Raw genomic sequence first — 19609 nt, forward strand, 5'->3', positions numbered from 1 at the left:
TCAATAAAGTTTTCAAATAACATTTAGTAAAAGCTTATAAAAACGCAAAATCTTTGACAAAAATATTATGTTACAAATATTATTATTGTTATAAATTTGTAACAAAAATTTCATAACATTCTTAGAACTTTGTTCCTTTGTTAAAGAAAACATAACAAAATTTTAATATAGATGAACAGGGCGCATAAGTAATAATAATATAATAAATTAATATAAAATATGATAAATTAAACTCTGTATGAAACAAATTATGTTAAATTCAATATTCTTTCAAAACAAAATTGATAAAATATTTTGACTTGATCATAAAAACTGAAACAACAGGATGAAAGAAAATTTGCTAAGATTTTAACAATCAACATTTTTTTTTGTTCCAAAATACTTTTTTGGTCTGAAAGCTTATTGGGATGTATAAGTGACTACATTCACATATGTCCATAGAATTCATGTTTGTATTATTCACACATCTTTATACAAATCACATATGTTCATACAATAAATTTTATTATCACGACAACCAACCACCATTTTCATGTTGAACACAACTGGTGAAGAAAATATCTCTCCAGAAAATTTATATAACCCAATGCATGACGGTTCAATAACCGATGATACATCACCTACAGAAACCATGTCATTATCATTCAGAGATACTTTCTCATGTGCTATGCTATTATTATTTTTTCTGATGTCAGATGTAGATTTCATACATAAATCTGATTGAGGAAAATATTTACATTTTAATGCACAAACTTCTCCATTTGTACTTATTACAAGTACAACCACACTAATCTCATACTGCAAAGAACTATTTTGAAAAGAACTTGCATACAAAACAGATATACTTGAAAATATTGGAGAGCTTGTTTTATATTTCCATAGTAAAAATCCATGTTCATTTAAGCAATAGAGTATCTGATCATTACCTCCAATGAAAAACAACTCCTCATACTCATATACAGCAACAGGAGATGAAAATATTGGACCTTTTGTTCCATAACTCCATAACTGGATACCATTAAAATCAACAGCATATAAAAAGCCATCCACACAACCAACTAAAATAAATTTTTTGCATAAGCAAGGTGAGGAGAATAAAGGTTTTCCACTGAAATTTATTTCCCAAACTTTTTGACCTGTTTGTATACTAATTGCACATAAGGAACCAGACAATAATGCCACAACAACACAGTTTTGCTCCTCTATAACCAAAGGTGTGGCAAAACATGAGCTATTACATTTTAGCTTCCATTTACATACTTTAACAGTAACATCCAATGCATAAATGTGTTTATCATAAGAACCCACAATAATCAGTGCATGCTTTTTACATAAGGCAGGTGAGCACTTTACAATGTCTTCTGTTTTGTATTTCCAGTGTATCATCCCTGTTGCATGGTCAAGTGCATAAATAAATCCATCATAACAACCTGTAACAAATATTGTATTTTAAATGATTTAAAAATTTAAAATAAAAAATGTTTTATAAAAAAAATCTCATACAAAAAATTATAAAATAACAAACCAACACATATAAAATTTCCGTCTGGAGAAACAATAGCAGAGGATTCAATGCGGTCACTTAAAACTTGCTTCCACAAAAGAGCACCATTTTTTAAGGACAAAGCAACAAATATATGAGAGTGAGATCCAATGTAAACAATTCCATCTGGAAAGTTCTCATAGAAAACTAGTAGTGGAGATGCATCAACACACTTTTGCAAATCAAAATGCCACTGTTGACTAAACAATAAGTTATTTGGTAAGTTTGAAAAAGAAACTCTATAAAAATCAGAAAAATATCTAGAGCACATGCAAGTTTGACTAACATGTGTTTTTAACAAAGCATTAAAGTGGTTACACCTCTGACTTTTAAAATTACTGAAAGAACTTGTATCAACTTCTAGCTTACTTTCAACTGCAATACCAACAAATGAAGTAATAAACTCAATAAATTGATTCAATGAACTCGTTAATACTTTTACAAAGATTTCTTCATAACTTATTTTCTGGTGGAAGAAATCACACAATTTATTTACAAGATATGCTGCAATAAATGAATTTCCACCTAATGCTGAAAATTCTAATTCATTAGATATAACGTTTTCAGGACTAATTCTTAATGCTTCATTCCAACATTTTGTGACAATTGCTTTTAAGTAACTTGCATCCCAATCAAGAATTTCTTTTGATATCATTTTTCTTAACTCTTTTTTATCGATTTTCCCATGTTTTGTTAAAGGAAAGAAATCTACAGCTGCAATTTTATCAGGAATGAACTCAGAAGGGTGCGACTTTAACATAAACTCAAAAATATTAATCTTGACACCGTGGTTTTCTGGAACATAATAGACTATCAAAATATTGTTCATTTCCTTATCTACAGTTGAAAAAGTTTCTTTGACTCCAGGAATATTTCTCACTATATTGTTTACCTGAATTGTTGAAATAAAAATTCCATTGCGTTTAATTCGGTCATCACATCTCCCACTAAAAAATATTTCTTCTCCATCCTGAAAACCTAAATCACCTGTTGCCCTCATGACACACTTGTCATTTGTAAATTCGTCTGAGTCTTCAATTTTACAAACTCTTTCTTTGCTTCCTACATAAAAAAAATCAACAATTTAATTATGTCTCTCATCCAGAACCCTCCTTACAACCTCCTTAACCCTCCTGTCTGTTTTAAGTTAAACTTATGCTGGTTAACCTTTTTCTCTTTTAAGTTATTCAAAAAAGTATTTACCTGAGATTTTTGCTTTTTGTATTTATTTATTTATTTACTTTATATTTACTTATTTATCATTAATTACATTGTTCAAAAAAATTTTAAAAAGAATTTTGTAACTTTTTGAACAGAAATTTATTTTTAATATCTGTTTTAAATCAACTTTCTGGCTTTGGTTTTATAGCCCATTTTAGCTCATCATCCACAATTTTCAAAAATTAGTCTAACAAGGTCTGTGTATTTGGATGTCTTTTGTGTATGCTAAGGAATTTTTTGTATAAAGATCAAAATACTTTCTAAGCTGTCAATAAAAGGTCATGCATGTACAAATTAAAATTTTTATCATTTAGGATGGGTCTTATTTGAGAACCCATAAAAACTCTCTGTGGCCTTATCTAATACAGGAAATTTTTAAATAAGATCAGAGCAGTTTGATATGCAGAATTAGAAAAATTAGAAAAAGTTCCCACACAGTTTGCTAAAGTTGTTCTACTGAAAATATTCACGCACTATTTATTCTGAATGATTATGATTGCTGAATACACAATTTGGCAATCAAGGGGGCAAACAAAGTCTTTTGTATATCTTAATTGAAATGTTCTCAAAATGGCAGCCTTAAAGTAAAAGCCGTGGCAGTGTTGATGTTGTCATCAACATTGCTTTTGCTTAAGATAATGTCAAGTGAGGAATTGCGGACAAGATAAAAGAGGTACAGGTACAGATAACTCAATGGAGTATAGAACTGAAATAGTTGACAATATGCAAGATAAATACTTTTTTCTGTTTTATCACCAATTCTTTTCATCACAAAAGTGTGGATCGAGAAGTCAGATGCACAGCTAAAGAGCACACAGAAAAAAACAGCAGGGCCATATGCTATGATTTTTGAGTTAAAATCCTTGCACATTAGGCCAGGTTCCAGAAAATATTTAGAGTTTAAAAACAGGGTGGTCCAAGAGAAAATCTTTATCCAATGAAAAAAAATAGCAGGGTTTGTTGCTAACAGGGAATAAACAAGCATAGTCACAAATTCAACTGATTCTTTAGCCCAGCATTAATGGAGATATGCAAAGTTCACCTTTTTGCAAAATTGGGACCTTAAACTTAGACAAGAGCCATGAACGGTAAACAATTGAAAAGGTCAAATTGGTGGATGTCAATCAGTGCTTTCCAATTCTTTAAACTGTTTACTTTTTTAAAAAAGTTTTTTTTGATATATAGCCTCTTTAATGCAAAACTAATCTGTTAAACATAAAGTTGTTCAGAAGATCACTTAAAGTCTTTTTAACTTATTATCTAACATTACAAGTTAGGTTTTAAAGGCTCATTACAATGTTATAAGTTGGGTCTTAACAGCTCTAAAACTATTATCTAACTTTGATGCCATTTTTGTCTTTGACCTCTTCAATTGTGTTGTTTTATTTTTGTGAAGGGAAATCCATGTTCAGTTTTCACCTAAGTATTTTGCTTATGTGTGTCCACTGAAGTTTATTTTATTTTACTGTGTCCATTTTAATATGAAACTTGTGGAAATCCTAAAAAAATATAAAAAGTAACAAAACTAATTTCTTTTTTTTCTGCTATTATCCAACCTTTATGAGTTACCCTAGCTCTGTACAACCTCTAATGGTAGTTTCTTCAAAACTTCATTCCACCAATAAACTTTTCAATCTTTTTTCCTGATTTCTATTGCAGACTTGGCTTTTCAAATAACTCAAGAAATCTTTAATTGTGGGACAATTTTTGAAAAAATTCTGGACAATTTGCTGGGTTGTTTTTTTAGTTATAAAATTGGTATTTTCTACATTAAAGTAATTGATGGTGTTTTTTGATTATTGTGATGATGTCAGGACAAAATATGTAATTTTAATAATGTTGGTGATTAAAAAGCAATGTGAGTTGACATGGTTGTCTTTTATGTATACGGTTCTATTGATTGAATAGTCTGCCTAAGACTCTAGTCATGCCTCCTGGACTATTGGCAAACCATAACAAAACTATGTTTTCAAGTTTTCCCTTCAACTTCATCTTCATAAACAAAAAATGGCCCTGAAAACATAACTTCTTAACAGCCATAGATGGCACAGACAATAATTCTAATGCTACTTTTTAAATCATACTTTGAAATTTTTCAAAAATCTCAGAACCTTACTTTTTTTTTAAAAAAAAAAAAATAATAATAATAATAATATTAAATGGACAAAAACAAATTTCAAGTTTGAAATCTCAAATTTACAAAAACAGATACTGGATTTAGTTTTTTTTTTGTATGTGTTTTATAAAAGTTGAAAAAAGAATGCTTTTGTGAAATAAGTCTTTTTAAACAAGTTTTAGTTGTATTTTGATCGAAGTGAAAATTGAAAAATTAAAAGTAAGTAGAATTGAATGAATTTGTTATCATTCAGAAAAGAAAATGTAGCAACAGAGTGGTCATAATTCTATACAATCATTACAGGACATATTAGAATAGCGCATATTGTGAGCAAGATAGACAACATTATTGCTACATCATGAGTGAGATAGGTATTAGACACAGCGGATTGGCCAAATAAGTAGTGATTTAAGATAATAGAGCTAATGCGTAAACTCTATTGTGGTTGGTTATGGCAACTGTAGAATTATTGGATGGTATTTTTATAATATTGAAAATAATAATATTTTAAACTTTGAATAATTTTTAATGTAAGATAATTTTAAAATTGCTGTTATGATATTATGTGCACTTAAAAAAATCTAAAAAACTCTCAAAATTATATGCAATTATAACAGTACACTATTTTAAAAAGCAGTACATTAACACACTCTAATAGGTTTACAATACTGTGTCAATACTGTGTTATTTAATAGGTTGTAATAGCACATAAACAATGTGCTATTACAACCTATTAAATAACACAATATTGACACGGTATTGTAAAATAATTAGAAAATGTAAATAAGTAGAAAAAAAAAAAAAAAGAACTAAATGTGATTTTTTTACCAATCCATATGTTTCCCAATCCATGTTTTATGACTTCTCCAGAAGAATTTTGAACTTCAATTACAGTTTTACTTAATGGTTTTCCAATTGGAACCCAATCTGACTCAAACAATTTCCCTTCTGTATAAAAATCATCACTGTTAACTTCATAAATACTAGCCCATGCTGAAACCTCACTTGTTCCATATAAGTTAAAAAGATGCAACTCAGGTAAAGCCTCTTTCCATTTGATGCACCTTCCCTTTGATGGAAAAGATTCTCCACCCAATACTAAAGCCTTCAATTTACTTCCATTATGGAATAAATGTTTTGCTTGGAAATCTTCTCCTATCAATGTCAAAAATGAGGGAGTACACTAAAAAAAAAAAGAGGTAAAAAAAGTTAAAACTACTTCTTTCCAATAGAGATACATTTCATGTTTGTATTGAGATAACAACAACATTCCTAAACTAAAATAATCTGATTTTTTATAAAAGAAATATTGCTACTAAAAAAAATACTACTTTTATAAAGAAAAACTAAAAAATAATTTTTTTTTAAAAAAAAACTAAAAAACTAAAACAAATTTATACTAAAAATACTGTGAGCAACCTGAAGAATTGAAACAGCATGTTTTTCTAAACACTTAGCAATATTTTCAGAATGACGCCTCAGCTGCTCTGAAACAAGAAGTAATGTTGCTGATGAGCACAATCCCAAAAAAATCTGAATAATTGAAGCATCAAATGTTAATGCTGAAGAAACAAAAATGACATCAGATTGATGTATGTTTAATATATTCCTAAATAAAATAACATGGAAATATTAAATTTAAAAATAAAACTAATAAAAGCTCTTGGGCAAAATGTAATATTCAAAAAATAGACCTTAAAAACGAGACAAAAAATCACCTAAAATCACATTTTGACAAAAACAAAACAAAAAGAACACTACTTTACTTTTTCTTTCTTTTATGAAAAAAATCAAAAAATTATGTATATATATATATATATTTTTTCTTTTGTTAAAAAAAAGAACTTAACTAAAAAAATTTACTAAGTTTAACTTACAAGAGATCAATTAAATTTGGTACAAAACTCTGTTCAGGTACCAGTATAGTTTTGGATGTTCCAGTTGTTCCTGAACTTTTTATGATGTAAGTAAAGCTTGATGAGGTTAAAATACTTGTATCAAGTTTGATTACTAATATGGTGTATAAGCCACCCAACGAAGAAATTGAAGCAGTGCTTTCAATAACATTTTTTAGTACTTCTAATGTCTGCAACAGAATACTTTGGTGAACAAAAACATATCTTGCATTGCATTTCTTTAAATCTCTTATCCATGAATTAGAATCCTGAGATAATGGTAAAAATATATGGTTTGCTATAAAACAGGTGTAAACTAATAATGGAGTGTATACACATTGAGGACACAAAATTCCAACTACTGATGGGTAAGAAGAAATTTTAGACTTAAACTCAGCTAAGGCTTTCTGCGCTTCATAAAGAAACTTTTTATAGGACATGACATCAGAATGCACCCCATCATCAAATATAACAGCAGCCTGTTCAGAAGGCTTTAAATGAAGGATATCTTTTAAAAACATTGATTTTTCTATAAACTAATTATATTTGAAAAGTTCTGAAAGTATTTAAAAAAATGATGAAGTTATCTATGAAAAACAACATTTCTTGAAAATAGAAATAAAAAGCTTAACAAATTTATATTTATTGAAATACTTAAGCGCACCTCTCACAAAACTGGATTAGCATTATAAAAACCAGTATAGATTATGGAAATTACACACATTCAACCAGCCCCACCCCCACCTCCCCCCATGCTCTGTGTTCTTAAACATGAACAATTTTAAATGTTTGCTTTTAAAAAAAAAGTCACAAAAAAATACAAGATTGTTTTCAATAAAAATATAATATACACAACAAATAGTACAAGCTTACACAATACCATAACTTTTCATGAAAAGCATACTTATATACATAAATTGTAGAGCAAGAGTTTAAAAATAAATACTATTAGGCTTAAAAAGCGCTTTACATCAAAAAGAGATTGGCGCATCAAACTGATGCAATCTTGGTATTTACAAAAATTTTGTTCAAACTGACAAAAGCATCATCTTATGCTTGTACATTCTACATTATACAAGTGTTAATACTTTAAGAAGGAGTAGTCAATTTATCTGAAGGTTTGTTATTATCCTAACAATGTATTAAGCAAATGCACATTTCTTTGAAACATTTTCAAAAATCCCTACTTACAATCTTTTTCTTTCAATCCAAAAAAATTATTCTTTTTTTTTTCAATTCCAATAAGAATATCTATAACAATAATTTAAGATTTTCTTATTTTTGAGTCTTATAAAACAATAAGAACAAAAATTTATTTTAAAAGCTTCAATAAGACTGAAAGAAAAAAAAAAAAAAAGAAAAAAGAAAAAAGAAAAGACTTTTTGACTCCACATGAGTTTTTTATCCAATAAGGGTTTCAGAGCTGTTAAAATGATTCTTGTCCTTTTATTTGATAGCTCAACCAGACAAAAAGTGAAATCTCAACATTAGGTACCACTAAGAAACCAACAGCAAGAAAAGCACCCTCTTCTACAACTTCAAATAGTTCAGATACAAAACAGGAAATATTAAACTTTTTTAAGTAGCTCAATTGCTTCTTTTTGAATGATGTCATCCTATAAAAAAAAAATTATTTTAAATAAACTACAAACAACAATAATCTAACATAATAACCTTGAACACAAAGGTAATTATGCTTTAACAAAGACAATCCTAAAAAGAAAAAATTAAGGTAGTATTCAGCAATTTAATTGATCTAATTTACCTCATCAGACATAGGTACAGCAGAGGCCACTTGAAGAAACCATTTCTTTGCTTCTGGATAGCAACTTTTATAGTAATAACACTAAGAAGCATAAATTTTAGTTTTGTTTGTAAATGTTTGTTTAACTACTTTTCATTTATAATATAATGAATACAAAATACCCCTAAAAAAATAGAACGTTAAAAATATTGTGAATATTAAAAACATTAAGAAAATAAATTTATCTGTTAAATACATGGTTTAAAATACATGGTTTCCACTGATGAAGAAAAGAAAATACTCACTTTCCCTAAATGAAGTGAGTTTCCCATTAAAAATCCTGGTTTTAACTGTTCTGCCTGAGTGTAAATAAAACAAAAAGTTACATACAATAGTTGCATAGCTAAATAAATTATATAAAGTAATAAATTATATTTAAAAAGTTCTGCTTCAATATTTACAAAAAAAAAAAAAAAAAAAAAAAAAAGAAAACCTTTAAAAAATATTGAAGTGCGTCATCTACAGTGGCTGTGGGAGTTTCAGAGAAAAATGTGGAAGCAGCTTTTCGAATATACCAAGGAAGCATATAAATCTAAGAGATTATTTTAACAAAACTTAAAAAGATTTTAAGGTTACAAAGAAACTCCATTTTAAAATATACTAAGGTGGGTTATGTTAGGTCACTGTATTAAATTGAATGCATTATTTAATATTTCTTTATTACTAATTAAAGTAAATACCTCAAATAAATACCTCCCTAACAGGTAATAAGATGTTACATCATCTGGATTTAAATTAATAGCTTTTTCTATGTGTGCCTATGAGAAAAACAGGACCTATTATTTCATATACTTTCTAGGTTATTTAAAGAAAAAAGGTAATTGAATTAAACTAAAAAGAAAATTCTCCTACAACTCTAAGATTTTGTGTTTTTGACAACTATTACATACAACTACTTTTCATATATCATATTTCAACTTGTATTTGTAGTTGGAACTAGTTACCAAAAATATTTCTAGTCTTATAACTCAAATGTTAGTGTTATTATCTTTTTTTTTTTTTTTTTTTTTTAAATTGATGCTGTAAAAAAAGTCACGCTACAGTTTGTTTTTTTTGTTTTGGTTTTCACGTTGCACACTCCAAAGAACTTTTTTTTCTTATAAGAATATCTTTCTTTTTTTATACCTCTTTTGCAAGAGTATGAAGAAAAACCCATACTGAATATCATTCTAAATGAATTCAAAAAGAAAAAAACTTTCTATTACTGTTTAATTATTTTAACAATACTAAAATGTTTATAAAATAATTAGAAGAGTATTTACATTACCTTGTATGCATAACCTAACAAAATTTTCTGTTTAATTTCTTGAAACTTTATGCTTGTGCCAATTAGAATAGCATACCTATTATAAAAAAATACTGAGAATTATAAAAGATAGAGAGCAAAAAATCAGTTAATTATTAACCGTGACATGGATGGCGTTGAACCCAAAGACATTGCCAAAATGTAAAACAAAGCTTGGAGTACACTATAAGATTATTTCATACTTTTTTAGGTTGCTAGGAATAACAGGAAAGCAATAATAAAAACAAAAAAAAAAAAAAAAAACTTAAGGCTAAAAATCATTTAAAAAGCATTTTGTTTTTCCCAGGTAAAATGGTTTGAAAGATCAAATACCATCCTGAAGAAGAGAAGAACTACTTTCCTGTTTTTTGCATGAGAAATGTTTTACTGTGAATTCTGTGTACAACAGCAGAATTATTCATTCTCAAACTTTTACTAGTTCCCAACAATTGGAAGAATGCCTCTCAACAATGTCATGGTGTTTGACTTAGTTTTGTCAGATGGTCTGAAAATGCCACATCAATTTTTGTATGAAAACTGACTTCAATGAACAAATATGAGTTCTGAGAATTATGCTTTCCCCTGGATAGATGCAAAGTATTAAAAGACACAAATATGGTTTTGTACCAAAGCACTAGTCTAAAGAGATATGATTACCTAGCCCAATTTATCATCATCAGATTATTCAACTTAAGCAGTTATCAGATTGTCAACAACTCCACAGCAACAGAGTTATCACAACAGCAGTGTTACCACAACAAGTGTTGCCTCCCTGAAGATTGCTATTATGTTGTAACAATTGTAACTACCTGCTATTTGGCATGTTGTATCTATTTTCATTGTATCACTGTTGTAACAATCACCTTTCTTGATAATCACAAAAAAAGGTAAATTGAATGTTTCTGAGATTTATTATATACCACAATGATATTTACAAAAAGATAATATTAACAAATGATTTTGAAGAAAGTAAAAAACTTAATTTTAACTTTAAAAAAAAACTAGAAAATCTCTTACCACTGATGGGCTTGATAACAGTTGTCATTTATCTGAAGTGCTCTTTCAGCAGTTTTAATGCCTAGAAAATTTTCAAGTAACAAATTACTTAAATTTTCTTTAGCCTTTTGATAATTTTTTCTTCATTCTTTTAATAGTATTTACTTTAGATTATATTTTATTTAATCAACAAAAAAAAAAATTGAATATTCCCAATTATGAAAAGATTTTATTGAAACTTATTTTGGCAAAAAGAATTTTATAACAGATTTATAACAGATTTTATAACAGATTTGGCAAAAAGAATGGAGTATTTTTATCTCACTCAATTTTTATACTACTGGTTGAGTAGTTTTTTTTTACAAAGGTTTATCTCAAAATTTTATTTAAAAATTGAATAAATATTTGTTTGGTTTGACTTTAAATATTAAAAAGTATCAACTCACAAAGTATAGTACTTTCTAAGTGTCAAAAAGGTGACACACTGTAAAAGATTTTCAATGAATGGTTCAGTTGGTCTTTGTATAGCCCAAGAATGTGCTATCAACTTATGGCACCTGGTCAACCAAGTATAAAAACAAACATTTGCAAAGTGAAAGCTGATTTAGATTGGAACAAATAGTACTCCTTAGAACTTTACCCAGAGAGATTTTAAAGGAATTGATTTACCAAATACTTAAAAGTGTTTTAAATTATAAACTTCAAAGGAATTGATTTACCAAATACTTAAAAGTGTTTTAAATTATAAGGTGTACAAAAAAAGGACAAGGTCTATACTTACCAATCGTCAAAAGACGAAAAGAATTAAATTTGCCATTTGGGTGCAAAACAATTTCAGAAAAAAAAAACATTTTGGATTTTATTTTTTGATGAGTAGCTACTTGACATTAAGAGCTTGTACAATGCACAAAACAAGAGATCTGGGCAATAAATTATGGATGTGCTGATGGAAAAGGTGATGTAATATAAAATAAATTTGCTAAAAATTATGTTGTGGTTAGGTGTGATTGGAAGGAATAATGAAATTGGACAAAGATATGGTAAACTACAAAGTTTAAATTAAAAATCTTTTACCAAAAGCTTGAAAAAATGTTAATCAAGTGTGTAGCGACAGTTGGCATTTCAACAAAATAGTGCAACAGTTCACTCTCATGTGGAAATAACAAGGTTTGCGTGGACAATATTGATGGATATGAATGTGTGTGCCCAATATGCTCAGACATTCAACTTTCACAAATGGTATACAAAAAATGAACTTTCATTTTGCAAATGCTTGTTTTTGTACTTAGTCAACCAGGTGAGTGACAAGTTGATCAACCAGGTGAGTGACAAGTTGAATTGAAGCTTGCAGTGAAACAGATTAGATTAGAAAAGCTCTTAAAAAGTTGTGTGTGTTGGAAAAATAGATTGTTTGTTATGTCTAAGAATAATGAAAATTATTTGAATTAATGAAAGTGAAGTTTCTTGACCAACATCAATAAAAAATTGAGCGAAATATGTAAAAAATATAAATGTCCTGTGCTTTTTACAACACCCATTTAAATATCCAATTATATTTTTCAATACATTTATTGAAATTGCAGTAACTATATTATCACTGATAAAAAATGTATTAATGTGAAAAAATATTCACTTTTTGACATTAATACACATTTTCTGATTAGGAAATATAATGATCATAGAGTACAATAAAGCAATAAACTTTTGTATGTTTAACAATATTATTGTACGTTGAAATATGATACTTTTTGACTTTCTTTGATTGGCTTTGATTTGATTGGCTGATACCAGAGTTAGAAAATTAGAAACTACTTTATAACTTAGATAATTTTCAATGGATTTTAAACAAGTTTAAGTTTTGGAATAGCTCCATTTTTTCCAAACGCCAACTTTTTTATAATTCTATCTTTCAAAAACTCTGACTTTTTCAAAAGTCTAAACAATTCTTTTTTTTATAAAAGACAAGCTTTTTTGAAGGTCAAAAAAACTTTTTAAAAAGCATCTTTTTTCAAAAAGTTTAGCTTTTTCAGAGCTTTGTTTTTCAAAAATTGATCCGTGCATTGTTGAGGGCAGTTAAAATTAAACTTTTATAGCTTTGCAATTAGAAAAAAATTACACATTTTTAAAGAACTAAATTCTTTTTTTTTTTCTTTTTTTCTTTTTAAAAATTTTAGGGGTTTTTGTTTCAATTAATTTTTAACTGCTTTATTACCTGCTATATAGAAGAAAAAAAAATTTAAAGTTTTTAATTATATATAATCAGCATTTGGTTTTTCACTTTGTAACAAACAATAACAAGTATCCAACTTCTACACCAGTCTTTTTTAAGATAAAAATCAACTTTTTTTGAAGTTTATTTTCACAAAACTCTTTATGTGTCTACAACAGCAACCATGTTTTACTTTCATGCATAAATTTGTTATACAACAACAACCATGTTTTACTTTCATGCATAAATTTGTTTTACAACAGCAACCATGTTTTACTTTCATGCATAAATTTGTTATTTAAAACTTGTTATAAGTATAAGTTTAATCAATAAGCAATTCAATGTCTTGAAGGGTAGGGAACAAAATAACATATAGTTAGCAAGGTAATGAAATTTTTTTTCTAGAATCTTATAGTATTGTATGTCTAAACATACAAATTATTTTTAATTCAACTTATTTCAAATGACTAAGATGGGATTTTGTACCTTATTTGTTATTACTCATTTAAAACTGAAAAACACAACATAGATACTTAGTATATCATCACTTGAAAACTTGTTTATCTCATAATATGGATTTGTTAGAAAACATTAATTTCATTTGAGTATTAAAAGTTAAAGAAAAATATTTATGGATTAGACATAAAAAGATTTAACACAAAAGTCAGACTTTTGAAAGGCAGAGCTTCAAAAAATCTTAGATGTCTTAAAAAAAAATGACATAAAGACTTTAAAAAAAACCAAACTTAGAAGTATTTTAGTCAATAATTATCACTTTTTCACAACAAAAAAAAAAAAAAAAAAAAAAAAATTTCTGAATTTTTCCAACTCTGTTTGATACTCTCTGATTTTCTGATGTGGCACACTTCAATTTTTAATTTTTCTGTATTTTAACATTTCCTTTAAATTATCAAATTATATCAGTATTTTATCATTCTACAACTTTTTATTATTGTTTATGATTGTTAAAAGTATTGTTATATGTTGTGGAATAATAAAATATGTACAGAAATAAATGCTATTGCTTTAAACAATTGAAAAGTAGATGAAATACCTTCCTCTATCATACTTTTTTGATTTACTTGATCACCAGCCTTCTCTTTAATACAGGCAACACGGTATTGTGACTTAGCATACCGCCATAGTAATTCAATATTATCTGGTATCTATAAATATGGAAAAATTTCTTCTCTCAAATAGAAAAAGGTATAGGTTAGGATTTTCTTAGCTTATATTTATTTTAATATATTATTTATTATATATTTTATATATTATAATATATATACTATATATATACTCAAAGAGCATGTTCGTGTTCATACTTATGAAAAATTAGTTGCTTCTCCTGGATATGCAGGGTTGTTTTCAAATTGTAAAATTACTTGACCATCTCTCAAGAGAAAATACTCAAGCTTGTAAATTATAGATGTAACTGAAATAATTTAAAATGTCTTTCTTGTCTATTTAATCATGTCAAGACCAAATAGGATAAAGAGAAATTTTATAAAATTGGCTTTAATCCAAGGTTTATTTTAATTTCTGAACTTTAATACAACATATAAAAGAACAATAATATAATACTATTTATGATTCACTGATTCACTTGTATTTTTTTGGTCTGTATTCTGTTATGCATTTTTCATTAAAATTACAAAATCATCTGTAAAATACATGAATATTGTTTTGTTTTTTTTTTAAAAAAAAAGTTGATACTTTTAAAACATTCTCTGCAACTCTGAAATATTTTATCATTCTAGCAACACTTTTGTAAATAGCAGATTTTTTTAAATATTTGTACCTTAATTTTTATTTTTGAATAAAAATATAAAACTTTATAAACAGTGTTTTATTTTAAATACATTAAACTGAAATTTTTACCTTTAATTACTAGTTTTAACTTCAAATATATTTCAATTCTAGTTTAAACAACAATTAAATACTAGTTTAAACTCTAAATATATCTTTAAATCTTACAAATAGCTAAACATAAAATGAAAAAATTGAAATAAAACCTGTTTAGTTTTGTTAAGAAGAAGAATATGAGCTTGCTCTTGATCTTTATATCCACCATCAATTAAGCTGTCAACTTTCTCAATAAAGCACTCCAGATTATCAGATCTGAAAAAAAGTCATGATTTATTCTTGTTTATAATATTAATAACAGATATTTACTAAACAAACTTTAGTATAAAATCTTACGTATTGACAGGAACAATTGGATTATCAGCATCAAAATATTCATCATCATCACTCAAACTGCTGCTTTGCTGGTTTAAAGTTTCTCTTGCTGCAGAAAGAAAAGTTTCTCGAAGTTGACGAACCTCACAAGCTAATCGTTTTAAGCATGATATAAGAAGTTCTTTCTGCTTCATTTTTTCCTTTATTATTCTACGTGCCATAACACCAATACCAACTCCAAGACCAAGCCCAAATGCAAAACTTTTAGAAAAATCAAAAGGACTGAAATAGGTGATTATTGACATTTTTTTGGAGGATGTCTTTTAAGTCTACAAGGAAACATGCAAAAGTCATTTGAATTTTTAATATAACTTGATTTTAAAAAATTTAACATTAAAAAAAAAACAAACAGGAGGAAAAAAAAGAGCAAACCTGGTTGTTTGCATCACTCCATTTGTAAGATTATTAAGAATGCTATGAAAAAAAGTATGAAATCTTTATAAACTGTAACTCAGAATATTTTTAAATCAAAAAAAGTTTGTAGGGGTTAGAAAATAGCAACTCATTTTTATAAACTGCTGCTTTCTAACCCTTATAAACCTCAATCAAAACATAATTTGATGTTAACACATTTTTGCATCTCCTAACACTTTTACAGAGTATGAGTCAATGTTTTTTAAATAATCATAAGTCATTCTCAATTCCTCACTTTTCAAACTAGTTTTCATAATACTTTTTTATGTGAATTTTTCTTTTATATACTTAATCATTCTAACTATTAAATACATAATGTTTTTCTCAGCAAGAGAGCTTTTCATTTATAACAGAAACCTGTTTTTTTTTTTAAAGAACTAGCATTTATAAATATAGAGAATATAAACATGAAATCAAAGAATTTACATGACTTAGAATCCTCAGTATTTTAATATTTGTGTAAACTATGGATGCTACACTAAAAGTTAATATACTTATCAATAGTTATTTCTATTTCTATATTTCTATATTATTGCATTGTGCTATATAAGTAATTAGCTTTACTAAGAACAACTATCACTGGTTTATTTATCTTTTAAAATATTTAAATGAATCAATAGCAAAAATTTACTCATACTTTGTAGTGGCAAATTGTTTTAATTTATATGTAATAGGCCAATATATATGCAGCACTTGATATACTTGTATAAAGTAATAAGGATTTTTATTCACTCTATACAGTTACTAGAACTTCAAATGCTGCAACATTACAGCCTCTTACATACCCATAACCCTCCCCTCCCTCGTTAAACGTTTCCTAAACTAATGATGCACCAGCCACCAATATCTAAACACCTTTTATGCAAGTAAATATACGTTCATTATCCTGAAATGAAGAGTCTTTATTTAAACTTGTCAGGTATCAAAAAATTTGGGGGTAAGTAATGTTAAATGAATTTTGTTTAAAATTTAAATTTCGTGTTTTAGTTAAGTATAGCATTCTGTTATTTTTTAAATAAATAGTAAATATTTATCTAAATATCCCCAAAAACTAGTCGGCGTTGAAGACCACGATTCTGCCACGTTTAACTCAATTGGGGTCTGCGCATTTTCAGTGATAAAGATCGAAATCAAAGAATAAATTAATATTGATATTCATAACATTGGAAAAACTTTTAAAATTATATCAAACTATTTTAAAAAATTTTTCTAATGTTTCAAGAATAGTGTGATTAAAGCAATTTAAATCGGATTAAATAATCGAGATGATCAATAGGAGTCTCATCCTCCTTTCAGTCACCTCGCTTAATTTTTTAATGAAAACTAATTACGACCAACAACCTACTAACATTAGCAGACAAGTCCTCAACCATTTAACGTCACCTATATAATTCGTAGTGCGCACAATAAATTTTAAAAAAATAGCGTAATCTGATTGATACAAAAAAACACCAGATTCACTACACATTACGTCAAAATATTGTATTTGAAGACAATGCAGACAAACACACCTCCATAGTAACTACCAAGCAACAATAACCTCTAGTTGGATTTGAAATTTTGAAATTTTAAAGGTAAGTTTTTAATTTGTAGTAAAAAATTTCTAAATTGATCATTTAATTGAAAATATCGTTTGATTATTTTTTTTTTTTTACTTTTTTTTTTACTTTTTTTCCACGTATCTTCGTTAGCTTCGATAAAATGTTACAGCGTTATATTTAAAAAGATTTTTCCTTCAGTTGGCTCACAAACCTTAATTCTTTTAAAGTTTTTAAACAGTTCTTCTGATAGTTTTTCAATAACAAAAAATCGATTAGATTAAACAAGTAACTTATGCTCTTTAGTTATCTTTAGTAAAATTACTTTAGAAAATATGAAAACAATGATCAAATATACCCCACCATTTTCGCCAGGTAGTCATACAAACTTGAGAAGCATTCAAACGCATTCCACACTATAGTTTATGAAGTTTATGCTGTTGTATTGTCTTGTTCAAGATCAGTTTACGCCAAACTGTTATGAGTAATGAGAAATACCCTTAACTGCGCGTAATTTGTATCTTTAAGTAGAAAATTTTCAGCTGTCAAGCTAATGGTATGATGGGTTTTCAAAGCTGTCAGTATGGTATTTTTAAGCTTGAAACATTTTTTAACAACTAAAATAGATTAAAGTTTTATTTCAAACCCCCATTTTCTTTGTCGCTTTAACGTCAATAGCAAGCTTAATTAATTGATTTCAATATAAAAAAGTCTAATCCATATATTTAAATAGTCTACGATTAAACTATGTCCGGAAAATAATTATCATAATTAAAGAACCTATCCTGATGCTAGAAAGTGAAAATTTATTTATATTAAAAAATCAATTTTGTTTAGTACCAAACGGAAAAAACTTTTGTAAGTGATCCTGATCTGATACAAGTAATAAAGTTAGTAAACTTTTAGATTATCAAAGTCAATAACGAGGAAATTGTTGATCAACTTCTTTTTGGTCTTTTAATGACGACAATCGGTTTTTCCTATGAGCATAGAAATTGCCGGACTTAACTTTCAATTAAGAGGGACTCTTCTCTATTTCATTACTTTAAAACCGCTGTTGTTTTAAGATTCTTCAGGTGTTTTCTTTTTTAAACGGAAAAAAATGTCTTTTAAATTCAGGCAAATGTTTGGAAAAAATTTCAATAAAAATATTAGCTTTTCTCAACAGTAAAAGTTGGACCAAAAGAACAGCTGGATCGCGAGCCTATTGTCAGGTAGTAACAATGACTGGAGTAGAAAACGTCAAAGATTCTGAAAAACCATGCCAACCAGTCCAAACGAAGTTTAAAAAAAAAAACTTGGTTCTAAAACATTTAAAGTGAAATACTTTAATGGATAAATACGCAAAACTACATTTTTCAACTAAAACTGTATTATTATCTTGTTTATAACAAGGAGCTGTGTGTCTTATGGATGATAAAACTAAAACCCATCGGATCGAGCGTTATTGAGCTGTTATCAAAAAGAGTTTGAATAAGAATATAGAAATGCAAATAAAACACGAGAACTAGCCTATCAATGAACAGAAGCCTCGGGAATCCACGTAAAATCCTCTTCTCAAAGTTTATAGCAAAAATTATAAGAGAAAATCGAAAATACAAGTAATAAGTAATCACATCTGTTAGGTTATAGTAATCATAGTATTTTTTATAAATTAAAATTAAATTTTGAAAAAAAAAAGAAAGTTTTCATAGTGACAAACTCAAATATACTTAGCCTTAAAACTATATTTAAACTGTCTAACAACTCAAAAACATCGAGATTGTATAACATTTATTCCACATTGTATTGCACATTATATTGCACATTATATTGCATCCCTCTTTTACTTACTTGTCTTTAAAATGAAGTTTATTTGTCGTTCTCGCTCTTTTTTTAATTCGCAGATCTTATCCCACCCCCACCCCCTTGTTTTTTTTTCTTTTTTACTTGTTTCCTTAGAATTAAGAAAATATACTCTGTTTTTATAAAGCATTATAACTTTATGCTACTCTGATGTAACACCTTTATTAGCTCACGCTAATATTGGTGTGTTGAAATGTTTAATGCTAATATTGTTATTATCTCACGCTAATATTGGTGTCTGTTTAATGTAAGCAATTATATATTAAAACCCGATATAGATTTCTGACATAAGACCTTCACCTGTGTTTTCTCGCAGGAAAATATAGCTTTTTAAATTTCTTATAACAATGAGTTTTAAAACGTATTTTTTACTGTTTCTTTCATTGATCCTTTGTTGTCTTTAAAACCTTCAAACAAGCATGTTTCTTTTCATACATTATTTTTAATTATCAAGTGAAAATATTATCTCCAGTCCTTATAAAAGAGGATAAAAATGAAACAGAAC

At 27.4% G+C, this 19609-nt stretch overlaps 3 protein-coding genes across 13 annotated transcripts in view; all 3 read right to left on the bottom strand.

Moving 5' to 3' along the window:
• Positions 1 to 19609, bottom strand: part of LOC145183410 (protein NDRG3-like) — a 61315-nt gene that overhangs the window by 24663 nt on the left and 17043 nt on the right. The window lies entirely within an intron of this gene.
• Positions 347 to 7378, bottom strand: LOC145182919 (beta-alanine-activating enzyme-like). 7 transcript variants are annotated; one of them, XR_016451485.1, is made up of 6 exons: positions 6758 to 7377; positions 6300 to 6489; positions 5709 to 6063; positions 1913 to 2605; positions 1530 to 1743; positions 347 to 1430 (listed from the first exon to the last, which is right to left on the bottom strand). XR_016451485.1 is itself a non-coding variant. In XM_090083980.1 (5 exons), exons 1-5 carry the CDS (start codon positions 7294 to 7296, stop codon positions 1383 to 1385), a joined length of 2208 nt encoding a protein of 735 aa, XP_089940106.1. In that variant the 5' UTR covers positions 7297 to 7378; the 3' UTR covers positions 347 to 1382. The 7 variants fall into 7 exon arrangements, 3 of the variants coding, with proteins under 3 accessions (XP_089940106.1, XP_079914319.2, XP_089940107.1); XR_016451487.1 differs by having other exon boundaries at positions 2436 to 2605; positions 6758 to 7375; XR_016451484.1 differs by having other exon boundaries at positions 431 to 1430; positions 1526 to 1743.
• On the bottom strand, positions 8090 to 17874 carry LOC145183723 (regulator of microtubule dynamics protein 3-like). Of its 4 annotated transcripts, none has more exons than XR_016451490.1 (12): positions 17623 to 17874; positions 15680 to 15721; positions 15269 to 15576; positions 15082 to 15187; positions 14124 to 14235; positions 10882 to 10942; positions 9847 to 9922; positions 9273 to 9337; positions 9013 to 9111; positions 8825 to 8878; positions 8541 to 8621; positions 8090 to 8391 (listed from the first exon to the last, which is right to left on the bottom strand). XR_016451490.1 is itself a non-coding variant. In XM_090083985.1 (12 exons), exons 3-12 carry the CDS (start codon positions 15550 to 15552, stop codon positions 8344 to 8346), a joined length of 999 nt encoding a protein of 332 aa, XP_089940111.1. In that variant the 5' UTR covers positions 15553 to 15576; positions 15680 to 15721; positions 17623 to 17874; the 3' UTR covers positions 8090 to 8343. The 4 variants fall into 4 exon arrangements, 3 of the variants coding, with proteins under 3 accessions (XP_089940111.1, XP_089940112.1, XP_089940113.1); XM_090083985.1 differs by having other exon boundaries at positions 9260 to 9337; XM_090083986.1 differs by lacking the exon at positions 17623 to 17874 and adding an exon at positions 17071 to 17215 and having other exon boundaries at positions 9260 to 9337.

This window comes from Hydra viridissima, unplaced genomic scaffold (genome assembly GCF_058129835.1).
Source record: "Hydra viridissima isolate aposymbiotic clone 2 unplaced genomic scaffold, HvirCarnegie_v1 scaffold_4, whole genome shotgun sequence".
NCBI lineage: Eukaryota > Metazoa > Cnidaria > Hydrozoa > Anthoathecata > Hydridae > Hydra > Hydra viridissima.